This window comes from Acanthaster planci, linkage group LG01 (genome assembly GCF_054643075.1).
Source record: "Acanthaster planci isolate LZ-2023a linkage group LG01, COTS_SCS, whole genome shotgun sequence".
NCBI lineage: Eukaryota > Metazoa > Echinodermata > Asteroidea > Valvatida > Acanthasteridae > Acanthaster > Acanthaster planci.
The window spans coordinates 26877767-26894579 of NC_141777.1; the positions used below are offsets into that span (position 1 = coordinate 26877767).

Consider the following 16813-nt stretch of genomic DNA (forward strand, 5'->3'; position numbering starts at 1 on the left):
TATTGTCATTGATTTCTTGCATGACTACTTTCAAAACTATTCCATTTCATTCTCACTCCTAAAATGAATGAGAATTTCCCACAGCAAAATAGATCCAAATAATAAATGGATACAAAGAGTAATGATGGTCCCAAAACACAGTGAAAACGATGGACAAAATCTGAACGGACTATATTCACTTGATGAGGGGCTCTAGGGAGAGGGGTTTTTAACCCACTCTAAAATTTCTAAAATACTGGTAGGCCACACAAATAAAACAAAACCCATGAAGTAAGGATTCACTTTCAAGCAAGAGAGAATTCTTTTCTGGAAAAAACTTTCCACTTACTCAGACGGGAAGCTATAACTATCATGGGAGCCCCATTTTCTGAGTCTTCCGTCACTACCTGAGGAGCTGCTGCCAAATGACCCTGTTCTGCCCCGTCTCTGTGACTCCGGCGTGGCCGGTGAGAGTAAGATTTTGGTTTTGGACTTGGTGACATCATTGTACATGGGAGGTCTGGATGGCAAGGGAGAGTGGCTTAGAAACCCTGCAACAAAACATGAAGGGAAAAGATTACAAGGGAACTCAAACAAAACAAATTCCTTGTTCTTTTTATGTTTGATGAATGCAAAGGAGCAAACATTTTAAACGTTTGAGGATCATTTTCCAATCAAACCGCTAAAAAATGGGAACTGGCATTACAAAAGAAATCCTTGGGGGAGCAGGTCCATGAACCTTTTTCAGTAAAATAAAAATAATTTTGCATCTGTCACAAAATTGTGCAATGATCTATTGTCTATTGACGAAGATCATAAATTCGGGTAAAGATATATCCTCCGTAACTGCACTTTCTCAACTCCAGAGTGAATTACAATACAAACAATGTGCCATCCAACCTCCTGAAGAATATCTTTGATACTACTCGGCAATATAAGTTATTTGCCTGGTTAAAACTGCAGCTTAATTACAGACTGAAGCAACCATCTTAAAAAGAGAGGGAAATGTACTGGAATCGGTATGTGAGCTGTCATTAACATAAATGAACATGTACAGCATACTAGTCCATGTACATGACAATCCACACTACTGATGAAGTGACAAAGAATCACTTGGAAATGGACTGCTCTTATCCAAAATCAAAACAGAGTGTATTATTGGGATAAATCAAAATCTATACTTCCACTTCTGGGATTTATTAAACTTCTTGGCAACTGCGGAATGCAGCAAATTACTGATTTCTCATTTTTTCTGAACAATAAAATATAACTAAAAATTAAACCAAAATATGATTTTAAAAAGTGGAAAAACAATGTTCTTGAGGTCAAATAATACAATGTATGTATTTCTAAACTCATAAACCACAGTTGAACACAACAAAACTCTACAAGTACATCAAAAACTCTGTTCAGCGAAGTATATGCTCAAATGTGCATCCATATTTCATAAAACACTCTGGGCTCGGTGCCATATGGCTCAACTGAACGTGTGACAAGTGTACATGTATGATGACCTTGTTGTTCATCTCCTTGCGGCAGACACACTTTGTAGGAGAAATTATATAGCCCCCTCTATATTGCCAAACAGTCAACCAAAACGCATGGGAGAAAAAAAGTTGCTGATATCAGTTGGCCAGTGCCATAAGCACCTGTCATACATGTACCTTAGGCCTATAGACGAGTCAGGATTTTTTACCAAAATGGCAAATTAAAAGTACAAGTCAAATGTCATGCAAAACGGGGATGGAAAACATCATGGTACTGCATCCAGATCTTAGGAAAACCTTGTGACTGCTTCTCAAACATGTTTTTTTTCCCTAATACTATTATGAACAAAGAAATTGACTGAAGTGGGATTTGGACCAGCGACCCCCAGAATACCATACCAGTGCTCTACCAACTGAGCTATTCAGCCCTATATGTACATTGGGGGCTCTTTCCATTTGTCAATTTTACAGTAAACAATACACAGTTACTGTACACGTAGGACTGTCAGATGTACCTTACATGTATTTACTTTGCACTGATGGATGAAACAACAAACATCCCTTCACCGGAGTAAACAGTGACTGAACCACAACACTAATGCAAAGTGATCCAATAGATATTCAAGGGAAAAAAAGAAGAAAATCTTCAAAGTAGAAGTAAATAATTTCAAATACTTCTTGTGATCTGCATCTAACCTTTGCCAACTTTACTCCTTCACTGCAAAATCCAAAAGTTCAGTTAGAGACACTGAATCTACCTACAGGTAATGCAGCGGTGCTTCAGGAGACGGCATACAGTTAGTGCAAGAGTTAACAGTGATGCACAGAGTGTGTGCGCTATTAGTACAAGGGCTTACCTGTCAAATCTTTGATTTTGAAAGGTCCTTGCGGTACCCCTGTAAGGTGACATCCATAGTGCAGAGGGTGTTAGGCTTCACAAACCAATGAACCAGCATTCCCGATGAAGAGGAGATACAAACGTTCTATGCACCTAGCAGTGGCATGCTCCAAACATGAGTTGGGCGAGGGGATGGCCGCTTGGCTGGTTGCTTGCTTGGTTTTTTTTTTTTAGATCATGCAATGGGGGTATTGTTTGGCAGCCTAGGGCAGGGGGGAATGCAGGTTTGCAGAGCGTGAGTCTCAGCTGAATACCAACATGTACCATGCAGCACATGACAAATTAATTTGCATGCAATGATAGACAAAAGTATAAATCAAGTTTTTCACAAAACACTGTCTTCTTGCCTTTTAGTCAGTTATTCCCTGATCTCCTGCAATCACGGAGTTTAATGGCATACATGTAGAAGAGATGTATTCCATGGCGTGTAGACTTCTTTGCACACAAACTTTTGAAGTGCAATGGAAGCTACATGTACATGTGCACAGCTTTTTGGCAACTCCATTATTTCATCCAATCACAAAAACATTAAAGTGGACCAATCTGAAAGCAACACAAAAAACTCAGATGTACTTTAACGACTGTGATTGGAAATTCAATCTTTGGGCAGCAATGCAAAATGGCAAGATGACTGTGCATTGTCTGTGTTAGTAAGCATGCACATAAGCTACCAAAATAAATACTAGTAGGTAATGTACATGTACTTTTAACATGATAAGCAAAGAAACAAAAGCCCCAACAAGGTACATGTACCTGGTACAAAAACATGAATATCTACAGTATGTATGCAACCCACATTTGTACCAGTATGTTCATGCAATTTATTTTTTTATTTTACAAAGTCCAATCACAGTGTACCGGTACATAAAGGAGTACACGTACATGTACCGTATACTTTTTGAGGTACATATACAACATACATGTACAGGTCTATCACACATGTACAGTATGCATCACTTTTTTAAAAGGAGCCAAAATATTTTAACACTTACAAAATTAACTTCATCCAAGAGGCACTTTTTAAAAAATCCAGTTCACATACCAGGTACATATCTCCAAACTAAATGTACATGTACAATGTTACAGGCCTTCGCACAAATGTCAACTCAGTTGCCAGAATTAATTTGCACAGCCAATGGTGCAAACAATACTTTGCCAAGTCAACATACAATGTATGTTGAACCAAAACTAAAACATGTACATACATGTAGATGCATACATGTACATGTACCTCAACCTCCCATTCATTTGCTGTCATAATATGCAGAAAGTTTAGAAAGTCTGGCAACTACAAGTATTTGAAGGTACGTACATGTATTTCAATACTAGCACTAGGTTCCAGCAATATGCGTTTTATTCAAAGTTTAACATTCATATTTTGCTTTGCAAATTAATGGATAAGAGAATTTAACCACAAATGCAAACAGCTGTAAATGTACCAAATAATCTGTTTTAAATATAAAGCAGTTACATGTACCGGCGCCTGTAAGATTATGGGAAAATTTCAAATTCTCACAAACATTTCAAATTACATGCACATACCGTAGATTCATCTGACAGAAACCAATTTGTTCCCTCAAAAAATCAATAACACAAAATATGGAAAATTCATGCTGACTCAGTTAATATTTGACAACAAAGTACATGCAAAATGTGCAAGTCCCTGGACATTCATTGAAATGGAATGGATGGTGCATTTTTCAGCAGGTTTGGAACCAGGCAGCGAGAAGTGCAGGAAAAAACATTCCATCAAGAATATAAGTATACAGAAAATAAACCGATCGACTGAGCTTGGTGGATGATCATTCTTCTTTAGATTTCAGCCCTTTACAGTGGTGTACATGTACATGTATGTACCATCAATTTTATTTATCACCGGTATTTATATATTTTAAACAATGCTGACATACTTTGAAAACTTACTACTGCACTAAGGTACAGTATGCATAATTACAAATATCTAAAAATGTGCCTGTGTACTAAAATTAGCTTGGCTTTTCAAATGTTAGTGAGCATTTTTAATTCTAGTAGACTTCCAAACGTTCCATACTTGAAAATTCCACTTACAGAATACTTATTACCATTATATCGTACATGTACAACTAACAATAAAAATTGTGTAAGTTTTTATTAGTGTGAGGCCAACAATACATGCAGCACAGGTCTAGTACAGGACAAAAGACTATGACGCCTCAGTCACAGGGTTCTATGATAATGAATTCTGACAGGCTATTGTCTTTTGCAGCAGATGTTCCGGCTCCATGCCACACATGATGGGAAATATGCATGAGCTGTTGGCAAGAATGGTGCCCAGACAAATGTTCAACCAGGCCAGTCAATGAGTTAATTGTCAATTTCAGCCGGCATTTATTAACATTTCCAGAACGTCACTGCCAGGTTTAAAATGAAACATTTAAAATGAATGCGTCATTTTCATGAATTCATTTTTCTAATCATGCATCACTAGTTATATGCACATGTACCTGCACAAGTGCACATAAGCAAATGACTTTTTTTAATATAAAATGGAATGGTTGGGGAAGTACAAACACATAGACACCACACAAGGCACCATATTTCAAAATACATGTACATGCATCAAACCACTTCATGCAGTAACTTGTCAGACAAATCACCTCCCCCCCCAAAAAAAATCTCCAAATTTCGGAGAAATGAAAAAAATATTACTTGAAAAGAGATGAGCAAGCACTGCTGTGCACGAAACAAAACGTGGGAAAAGAAAGTGCACACTGACTTAGTTCAGCCAGACAATGAGAAGAATACTATCAAGCCAACCAAAAAGATAGATTCAAGATGTACATGTATGGTAGGCTGAAATTTTTATGGAGCAGGCAACTGTTTGACAAAACTGAAAATCCTCCGATGAATGTACCAATTAAACAACCAAACACTCTGGACGACAGCAAAATCAATGAGAGTCTATGTACATGTATCTTACCAGCAGCAAAAGCGAGACATAATGTAAAATGTACTGTATTGTGATAAATGACCAGCACTACATGTGGTACTTGACAATACTGTAATACTCTGTTCATACATGTAGTTAATGTACATTGTACGTGTACCCTACAGCTTTCAACAACACCTACATGACTGTCAAGAAAGCAAAAAGACATTTTACAATGTAACTGAGGTACATGTCCTCGATCCTTTTTGGCCTTTTTCCATACTTGATTGTAACCATGGTAATTGTCAAGAAATTTGGGTTTTTGCAACTGAGCATTTCCATTATTTGGGTAGTGGTACTGCACCCTCATTTGCTTGGTCAATTTTGAATGTTTAAAAAGTGCACTTTACAGTTCACTCAACTCCAAACAAATTTCAAATGTTTCGTACACTGAAGAAGAGTTTAAACATGCACAAAAAGTGATACTTAGAAAAATTCACTGCACTGATCCTTAAGCACCTTCACTCGACTTTAATCTTCCTCTCCGTCATCTAATTCTAAATGACGCTAACAGCTTCACACGTTAATGAGTGCTGTTAAATGTACATCAAAGTATCGAGTGTCATTTGTAAAATCCCCCTGAGAAATACTGCTGGCAATTTTCCCCATGCGCAGTCCCACTCGACTCAAGTCATTTCTATATCCCAATCAATGCTCTGTGAAATCTGGAAAATTGAATGAGCCCCCAGACATGCCACATAATGCACCTGTGCTGAGGCAGCAGACTTATCACATTGCCCAGACACAATCAATGCATGTACCGGTACAGTACTCACCTCGCTGTGAATTTTTACAAGACTCTAATGTTGCTAATCTTCTTACTACATCAGCCAGAGCTGCTTTGAGACACGTTATCTCATCTTCTTGGTCTTTAACCTGTCCCTCCAGCTTGGCAACACGCTCATACAGATCAAAGCCATAGTCGGGTACATCAGGGTTTGTCGGGTACAGAAACTCTTCTGTGAAATGAACGTCAAGATGAACTTTAAATTTCAAGGTTGTTGTGCATATGGCATCATTTTGTGAAAAAGGCAAAGTTTATGTGGCTCTGAGTCCACATCTTCGACTTACTGAATTTGGGACTTTGGACTGTCAGTTGTTATTGAGGCAATGACTTGAAAGGCTCATATTAATTTACAGCAAAAGACAGCACATGATGCTAGCAACAAGCCCAAGTCCAAAGTCTACCAGAGGGAGGACTGAAAGTCAATCGGTCTGTCAGTTGGTCAGGAAGTTGGTTTGTTGGTCAGTCAGTCGGTCAAAAACTGAACAGACACTGAATTGTTCAGTGCTGTCACTGACTGACCAGTGCTGTGTACAATGACTATGAACCAGTACATGTATTAGTTAGTACATGTACCTTAACATCTACCATCACTGTAGTTGAATTTTTAAACTTTTTTTAAGGAATCCGGGAGACAAACGCAAATAAGATTACAACATAATATGACCTGCAGCCAGAAAATATATCAAAAACCTTGGTTCTCATAAAATATTAGCTGGATATTAGAACATGCAATGGTTTGCATGCACACTATGGATAATTTACCAAAAGGCTTTGGTCTTTTTGCTCTTCCCTTGTGCGCCAACTTGATCAACGGTTGTGTCTGCCTGTTTCCCCTGATGACACCCACCTCGTCCTCAATGGAATCAACCTCATACAACTCGGATGTATCCCACAAGTCCCTGCCACTACCAAAGTCCCAAAGGTCATCCGCCATTTTGGCTTATTGACAATTCATCAGATGAAACACACCACTAGAACGCATGCACTTGGCTGTCAAGGTGCAAGTCACACTGTACCAGCATATTTTTTTTTTTCACAAGCGCGTGTTTACATTCACAAAGCAGGAAAGAATTCATTAACATATTCCGCCGTACTTGGGGCAGAACTTCAGAGCAGAGACTCGAGCTCGTGGGGACCTCTTTCGGGGCTGTGACAGGATTTCCTTCCCTAATTTCCTGGATTCAGATACTGAATGACTGCCAGACATGCCATCCAAAAAATGAAACTGAAATATTTGATGTTCCCATAATTAAAATGAAATGAAAGAATGTAACATGGTATAAACACACAAGTCCATATTTATGGTTTACATGTACATTCGCTCATACATGTACATGTACACACATGTACATGCACAATGTACCGGTACTAGTAGTTAACACTGAGAAAGTGATAAACTTCCAACAAGAACAACCTTAATAATCTGGGCATTTTCCAGATAAGATTCCCATAACACTAATGAATCAGGCTTAGCGGTAAAAGTAGTTTGTCACTACAATACTTACTTACAAATGGGTCATTTTATAAACTTGGGGTCCAATTTTATCATGTCCCTATTACATCTGGTATATATGTACTCATACATGTATGATCTTTGCCGGGCTTATACATGTAGGGTAATTTTAGAACAAATTCTTCAATTTCCAAAAGTGATTTGCACATTACCTACCCAACAAACAAAAAATAGCTGGAGTCACTGGGTGGCGGAACGAGGGGGCTGTTGTACCCCCCTTTGAAAAGGTACATGTAGTTATTTTGCCCTCCCCCACTTTATAGGCCTACCAGCCCTTAGAGGTACAGTGTACATTGCAATTTCATTATATTGTATTCTTTTCAGTCTAATGGCCAGGTCTTGCCCCTCCTCCCACTTTTAAAACTATTCCGTCACTTTTGTTGAGTCCATTTCAATGATGCTTAGCTAGATGTAACAGGAACAGAAAAATGTCACACGTCACGACCCCAAATTTATAAAATAAGCAAAATCTACAACTTTTGCAAGAAATCTACATGTACATGTATATCCAATATACCACACATTGGGGAGTCAGGTTGGCATAGCGTTTCTGTCCTCACCTTTTTACCTCTGCGCCAGGGTTCGATTCCTGTTTAGTCCACATGTGAATTGGGTTTTCAGTCCTACATGTAGCTAACTGATTCCGTGAGTTAACCAGAATATTTTTCTGGGGTTTCCTTCCACCTCTACTGTCTCCTCTCCATAGCTTTCTTTACTTTGAGGAATCCTTGGTTTATTACCAGAAACACTGAATAGTATTAATATTAATAACATACAGCATAACTACAACTGCATGTACAAAAGACCATAAGTACATGTACATTATACATGTACATGTACATTTAGAACTGTTTTGCAATGCAAAAGTTGCAGAGTCCCTTTATAGAGCATGCCAAGTTGTTTTTGGCATTTACATGTACCACAGCTTCACTGTTTCCCTATTCAATTCATCAACACAATCATAAAATGGACATACCGGTAACAGGACGGGTTATTTTTGCATGTGTAAGAGATCAATGTCTGAACTCTGACAACATCTAGGGTATGGTACCTGAAAGGGGGCAGATTCAAGAAGGCTTTACACTGGCCAAGGGGAGTTTCTCTGACTCAGGAAGGCCAAGCTAAGAATTTAGAAGTCAAAGAATGAATGTTTTATTCATCACTCCTGCAATCTGAACACCTCAGTTCAATGCATCAGTCCCTAGGCTATTCCGGTAAGCTCTGAAGCTGAAGCTTTTCACATGTTCAGCGTAAGCATAGGCACACCACATTTATCAAAATGTTAAAGGTGTGCTTGGTGGTTGTGAGGGAAATCTTGGGTTTAAAATCTACCTTTTACGTGCCATACACATCAGCATCCTCAACAGTGTCCTGTCACCATCTGTATGTACCAGTACTAGAGGAACCAAATGATATGGGTGAGCTCCTAAGGTCAGTCATCTTTAGCCTGTGACTGTGACATATGCCTCTCCGAGGAAGAGCCAATTATTGAGACATCACCGATGCGATTGTGAAGCCAAGAAATCCCAGAGGGATTTATGTTTGGTGTCGGAGTCTTCCAAATATGGGTCAGAGCTTGTGGGCAAGTTAAGTTCAAGACTATCTGGGAGATTTCAAATATTCGGGACTCCAATAAACCAAGCAGGGATGTAATGTGAATCCCAACACAATAAAGATACACTGTACCTCAAAGTACAGTGCATGCAGGTCTACCACACTGACCAATACTATAGCTGAATGCAAAGTTACACATTATTGTATGATAATTATTGATACACAATATTAGCATGTGCATCATACAGCAAGAAAAATACAGTACATGTACATGTACATTTACAATGCACAGAGGATGTACTTTACACAGCTACCGGTACATACATGTACATTGACTATACTACATGTATACCAGTACATGAAATCACTTTCCCAACACATTATTATGTACATGTACTAGTCCTGGAAAGTACTTTCTCGAGTACAGTGAAGTTCAGGCATACATGTACACGTATGTATACATGGGATATGTACATTACATGTACACGACACTGATGACTGATCAATTCATCAAGAGCTCATAGTTCAAACAACTGCGTTGTTGATTATCTCCCGACCAGTTGCCAAATCAATGACGTGTGACACTGCATCAGTAATTTCAAGTATCACAGCAAATGTTACACATACTAGTACATGTACGTATGTACCCAAATATATCTTAGAAACGGGACTAGTGCAAACGATTTGGCAGGTGCTACATGTATTAGCTTTATTGCAGCCATGGTCTGAAGAATGCAATTGGTGAACCCTGTTTTTTTGCAAAGTAGTATACATATGTACGAACAGTCTGCCTACCGGCAGCTCTTCTTCAACAAGACTAATTAATGCTAATGACTATTTCATTTCAACAAGACAAGCATAATTAAATTTTGTGAGAATTAAAGAATTAGATTTGCAAGATCAAAAATAAAATTGACAGTGCGTGTAGAAATTAGTGCTTTCCCGTCCCTGAAATTCTTTCAACATTTTAACTTTTGTTTTGAGTGGGCTGTTAAACTGTGGATCCAAACAAGTAATCCCCTGCTTACTACAGCCATGCATAAATCCATGTGCATACACTCTACACGTATCTTTCATATCATTTGACGTCAGTCTGGTTGCCGTGGCAAAATCCAGGGATATTTTAGAATTATGTAAGGTCTTTTGCACCCAAAAATGTGATATTTCTGTCACAATCATGTGCTTCTTGGCAGATACTTCTAAGGAGGTCAACCACAAAATGACAAAGTTTTTGGTTATGTTTGTTTTTTTTCAACTTTTGGCTTTTCACACTCTTGAGATCCCCAATATGTCTACAGTATACCCTAAAGATTTAAGACTGTAAATACTGCCAATAATTTTTAATCATTTGCAGATCAGATCAAAGAAATGCATCCTTCTTGGCTTCCAGTGCCTTTGCTGAAATGTATCAATTTTTATTGCAGCCCTTTTCCTGTGAGGAAAATGAGGCCTTTCCCAGATCACATGATGGCACTACTACTTTAAATGGCGGAGCAGCAAGGCCAAATTAACAGATTAACGACTCAGACTTCAGCAGACTGAGGAAAGTTTAGCTTCCCTTGACAAGGGAAAGGTGTGCATATGGACACAATATTAAAACCTGCCTTCAGCTAACTGTCAAGACATTTTTTAGACAGGGTGCATCACAAATGAATCTGTAAGTCCCACATTCTCGATGTGCACACATTCCTGAATGCTGGAATACCAGTGTTACCTCAGAGGCCTGAATTATGCACTGGCTAAATACCACATCCAAATCCAAAGCCTGTCAATTCACACAAGCCCAATGACCCCTCCCACGAAAAGAGGCTGGGGGTTCAATCTAACCCATGCAGTCCTTTTCCAAAGGCACTTGGCATGAACACACAACTGCCAACAAAATTTTGACCCTAAGTGAAAAACAATCATCAAATTAGTCAGCAATCACTTTGGTTTCTTCTACAGTCATTCCTAAGTTCAATAGTTCTTTGGGCATCAGTCTAAATTATGGATGTAAATTATGCTAGATTAATGCAGCATCTAACTACATGTACATGAATCCAACCAATTTTACCATTGCAGCCTCCGAGGTCATATGTTTTAATGCATGCACTCACACTAGGATTAATTTTAGCTGGCACTGACACTATTTTTGACTGGTTGTGAGACAGACATGCATTTGACAAGGACTTAATCAGGCTGATTGGGTTTGATGGATTACTTGCATACTGTAACCTGAACTTTGTGGTATTTTACAATCAGATACGTACCCTCTCAAGGGGAATACGGTGTATTGTGATGTTCAACATTAAGTCCATATAAAAAAGCTAAATTTTACAGACTTAATTATCTGATAGGCACAAGCAAGAATTTTACAGGCACGTACATGTACAGTTCCAAACATTCTCTTGCTACAATACTTACTGTATGTCACATAATTTATAAGATATTTGCAAAAGACGTTAGGGCCTAAAAGAAGTTTAAAAGTGATATCTCAGTTGCTTGGCAACCATGGATAGACAATCTGTGTCTAGTTTCAAAGCTTTTTTTCTACATTTGTTTCAATCACAATGCACAGTCCTGTGTGTGCATGTCTACTTTACATGTATATTTGCTTCATCAAAATTTATCAACCTGCTGTTCAATGACTCACTTTGCAAGGTTTGGGTGTTTCCACATTCACTGTTCATTAGCTGTGTCCTTAGGAACGTTAAACAAAGGCTACAAGTCCAACACATGGACATTTGTCACATCTGTCTATTGATCCATCTACCGTACATGTACTGTTGGGCTGCTTCTGTACACATTACATGGATCAGCAGCTGTCCGAAATTTCATTTGCTATCAGTGAATGGTCATGATTTCCTCGATTGAAAATATGGTGGTGAAGACAGTAAAAGCATAATATTGTACTTAGTCCATTATCTCTGTATTTAGCAGTTTTTAGAACTGGCAGTTATTCTACAGCTTAAATACTAAGAGACAACTTCAATTGGAAAAATCTGCAAATTCTGTGAATGCACATGTGAAATGCAGACATTGAATAAAGACACAAAAATAATGTAGAACCTCAGCAGAGAATGAAAATAGATTCCATTTAAACACACCATTCGGGGTACAAGTATTGCCCAAGTGCACATCCAAGGACGAATACATAAATATTAACATAAAGTAAGCCCAAGGAGGGCACAGTGGTGCAAATTATTGAATGTGTGAGGGTCTTTTTACGTCCACATCCTAATATGCACATGTAACAAATCTAACGAAAGCAATTTAGACTCATTTGCTGGTCGTTTCTGCAGTTCTGGACATCTTGCTTCCAACTCCTTGCCCCCCCCAAAAAAATCATGCTTGGCACACAGCTGCACCTACGCATGTAGGTGTACTTTGAACTGAATTTAAATCATCAAGAAAAAAATTAAAAATTCAGACAGTAACTACACACCTTCCAATGACTAAAATTATTACGTGTCCGGTATGTTCTGTTCCTCATTCTGTGAGTATACCAGGATGGGCATGTCCACCTCATGACAGAACTGCCCAGCAGGAAAATGGTACTAGTACCAACAGACACGCATAAATTTGTTTTTCTTAACAGTTTGTAAATATGTCCTGCACATGAGCAAACACTGCTGACATTTTTTTTAAAGCTCATATACATGTAACCACTTGTGAAAAATATATACCGGTAAATGTAGTCAGTACACGTACAGGTACACATATGGTACACATACATGTACATGGTATACCAAACACTAGTCAGGATGTTGCAATGCGCATGTAATGCTGTTCAACATTACATGTCGAACACATGTACATGTACTGGTACCTGTACACACATACATGTACATGTCTGCAAATATCTCCTTACGACCACCATGAAAATGGACAGGTCTGTAAGAGATGTTATCATTTCTCTTTGAAGTGATTCAAAGTAAATAACCCACGGATAATATTTATGGATCTCCCTTTACACAGAGGAAATTCAGTATATGAATCTGAACCCCCATATTGATATGAGTACACTTCCAGTATTCCAAGAATTTTTATAGTTCATGTACATGGTGTTTCCTTCCTGTCTGCTTAAACCCTATACCGGTAGGTACATCATCGAAGTGTATGTTTGTTCACACTAGATGAACCATGGAATGTACAAAGTTGGGGGGGGGGTTTAATTCACAAGATATTCTGCCAAACTATGAAATTTCTGTGTTCTGGCAGAAAATGGCAATTCATAATCAAGTAATCAAGTACTGTAGTCACAACCATGATACAATAAAACAAATCAGCTGGTATGCTGTACACCCAGACACTGAGGAATTTGTAATATTTCCAATACACTATGCAACAGGTAGGCCCAGTACCATGTAAAAGTACCTGGATTGTGCACACACCTGGACCAATACACCTACACAATGTGCTCACAGCGTGAAGTGCAGTTACCAAACTCCCAGCAGGTTATTTTATCTATACAGGAGTGGGGGGGTGAAAAATGCCTTTACCTTGACCAGACAGAAGGTGCCTAGACTTTGTAAAATTTAATTGCCACAATACACTCAAATCCAAGAGGACTAACAGAGCCAGGGCAAGTGCAATTACAACAATACAATTCTAGTACCCCGCCTGAAATTCATGAAAGCACATACAATATTCAAGTAACAAAATGGACTCATGAAATCGATCACTCGTTTGGAGTCTGGAAATTACTGAGATCAGTGCAAGAAAAATTACAACAGAATACAGCCAAATATGAATAGAAACGTTTAAAAGCCAAGTATGAACGACATGCATAACATGGATTCTACACAAGTTGACCAGTTTAATATTCTCCCCTACATGCACATACATGTACCATACATGTACATCATCACCCATAACCCATGATTGCCATAAAAAACAAAAAAAAGATAAAATTGGGTCCAAAAAGGAAGTTTTTCCCAGTAAATTGCACACATTTTCTGATGAACCTACATGTATAACAAAAGCTGCATGAAACTGTATATTTGGACAATGGGGCAATACCAGACCCAATGATGCTGTAACTGTGAACAGTGGTACAGGTGTACTGCTGGGCCATTCAACCCTTCCAATTGTCCTGTCCAGTTCATTCCATTGTTATCCTCAGTTTATACAGCTAAACAGGCAAGTGGCGCATTGAACAACCTCAGCCATTTAAACATCACTCAAGCATTAAATCTGTACCTGTTGTACTGTACCAACTCTTTTCAGAGCGAGAGCATGGCCTATAATCTTGTTCACACCTCAGTAGATGGCATTAATAAGCACCATAAAGGGCTCAGTTGCTTAGGTTTCAAGTGTGATTCTCAGCATTGGTCCGCTTGGAGGACACTCTTGCAAATGGCATATTATATCTCTTGTTCATTTTCTACTTTTTGCAGGCATCAACAATTTGGTTTTCCCAATGAAGTCTTAAATATTTTGATCCAAAATCATCTGCTCACAATTAAACTCTAAAAACTGTTTCCTACTCAGACAATAACAGACACTACGAGCCTGCATACATCATTAACTGAGCTGCAGAATGTCAGGTTCTACTGGTATATGTATGAGCCAATATTGAGAAAAAGTCCTCCTAAGTCATGTTAGTGGCTTAACTGAACAAGAAATAACTCTGTGAAATCAAGCTTGTAAACATGGATCCAGACAAAAATAGAGAGGCACCACCAGCATTTGACCTCCTCTCACAATTTGGTGCAGTGCCACCATTTTTGTTGCTATGGCAACTAGTATGACCCATAATTCTCCAAGTGGTCAAGGCTGTGAATATTATTTAGCAGCACTGTTGGAGCAATACATACCATATAAATTGAAGTAATCAATTTATTCTCATTTTCAAGATGTGGCCGTTAGCAGCACATCAAAAGCACTGTATGCAAATTTCTAATCCCTGTACCACATGTACGTACACAATACAGGCAGCTGGTGCAGAACAGTAACTGGGAACACTGTACCACTACATAATTTATTCAATCTATTCAGACAGAAATGCTCTACGAACTACTAAGTATAAGAAGTTTAAGTTAACACATTTTCAGTGCATATCAATTTATTGCGCACAGAGTGCTATATTGAAATTGTTTGTACAGGATTGTACAAATGCAGCAAAAGGATATACATGTACATGCCGATACAGAACAGACCCAAAAATCTACAAGGCCATGCAGGTTTATGTACATGTAAGTGGGCTTTTGCCAGTAAGCTTATGATAATCAGCAGATTGAGACCATTTGGTTACACTTTTTATCGTCAACCCCCCCCCAAAAAAAATCATGGTTGCAGAGAAAGCAAGCTATTGTTGTTTAATCAATGGTAACCATATTAACTGCAGCCCACAACAGGCAGTATGGGGCTCAATATGCTGTAATGCCTCAGGGTTGAATGTTTCTGCATGATCCTTTTCAACTCAAATTTCTATTTTCCTACTAGTATAACTGCAAGAACCTGTTCCCAAACAACTTTGAAACACAGATACTCCTATTAAAATTGTCATACTTGAGCTAATGTGATTGCTAGCCCTTGTCATACACAAGGCTTATCATTTGTCACTGTTTGATTCCAACTTGTATATGTCACGTACATGATGACCAAAATGAGCCCAAGATCTCAATACCTTCTTCATACCCCCAGAACTGTGGTTCTGGTCTCCCACGCAGTGGACAACAAACCAAACAGTTCTGGGGGTACCTTCTTCACCATCTTGTCACTGCAAGGCTCTAAACTGTCAACCAAATGGATTACTGGAGTTAAAATGAATTTCTTTTTCTCACAATTTCTCTAACGGTAAATTCAAATGCACATTGACGCTGGAATATTCATTATGAAAATAAACTGATTGTTTTCCTCCTTTTACTTAAAAGAATAGGCCTAGCCCTAGTCATGCTGATGACATACATGTACGTCAAGACAAGAATCAAGATGTCAATGTAATCTCAAAGCAAGACATAAATGTATTTATCACGCACACACGTACACATGTTCAGTAATTAATAATGCAGGCATTTTTCAATCCTATATTGTGGGCGTGATACACGATGGAGCACGTGAACACATGAGTACTAACACTAGGCTCGACTGAATGGATTGTGTTTTGACAGTGTCAACATGAACACGTTGTACATCTACATGTATGTGTCATGTGTGTGGCCGGTCCTTAATCTATCGCTTGCAAATATACCCTTGTGCGGGCCTAAACTCTACCAAACGCTACTGTTAGGTTATTGAACAGGTCTGCGAAAATAACTTACCCATTGATCTAAAACTGGCCTCCATAAGGATGGAATTTGTTTAAAATACTTACCAAGTCCACTGCAATTTCCAGAATTGCCACCGTCGTCCATGATTTGTGCGTCTCGCTAAGGATGCTGGGATATAAAACTAAAAGTGTCGTCTGCAATATTTTTGTGAGCCTGAAGTGTGTGTCACCGATTGCAAGTTGATCAAAATATTATTCATCACACCGTGTCGTACCGTTTGTAACGGTTTGTATCACTCAAAGTCGGCATTGTTATTATTCATTTTAGCGAGGGTATTCAAATTAATTAGTTATTGATCATTTATGCGTCAACCAAAGCAGTCGACCAAAACAGTACTGGGCCTGACATGCTTTTGTAGCTTGTGTTAAAAGCCG

At 38.5% G+C, this 16813-nt stretch overlaps 2 protein-coding genes across 5 annotated transcripts in view; one reads left to right on the forward strand and one right to left on the reverse strand.

The window, feature by feature from the left end:
- The window catches only part of LOC110975242 (77 kDa echinoderm microtubule-associated protein-like), a 51790-nt gene extending 35160 nt beyond the window's left edge, over positions 1–16630 (reverse strand). For 2 of the 4 annotated variants that reach the window (XM_087141413.1, XM_087141402.1), the window contains exons 1-4: positions 6882–7068; positions 6109–6291; positions 2324–2362; positions 329–530 (exon numbers count right to left, since the gene is read on the reverse strand). In XM_087141413.1, coding sequence (XP_086997539.1) covers positions 329–530; positions 2324–2362; positions 6109–6291; positions 6882–7053 — 596 coding nt within the window. In that variant the 5' untranslated portion in view covers positions 7054–7068. Of the gene's footprint in view, positions 1–328; positions 531–2323; positions 2363–6108; positions 6292–6881; positions 7069–16483 lie in introns of those variants that run through there. The other 2 variants (XM_022227553.2, XM_087141408.1) reach the window with 2 other exon arrangements.
- The window catches only part of LOC110975243 (TNF receptor-associated factor 3-like), a 223376-nt gene that overhangs the window by 74839 nt on the left and 131724 nt on the right, over positions 1–16813 (forward strand). The window lies entirely within an intron of this gene.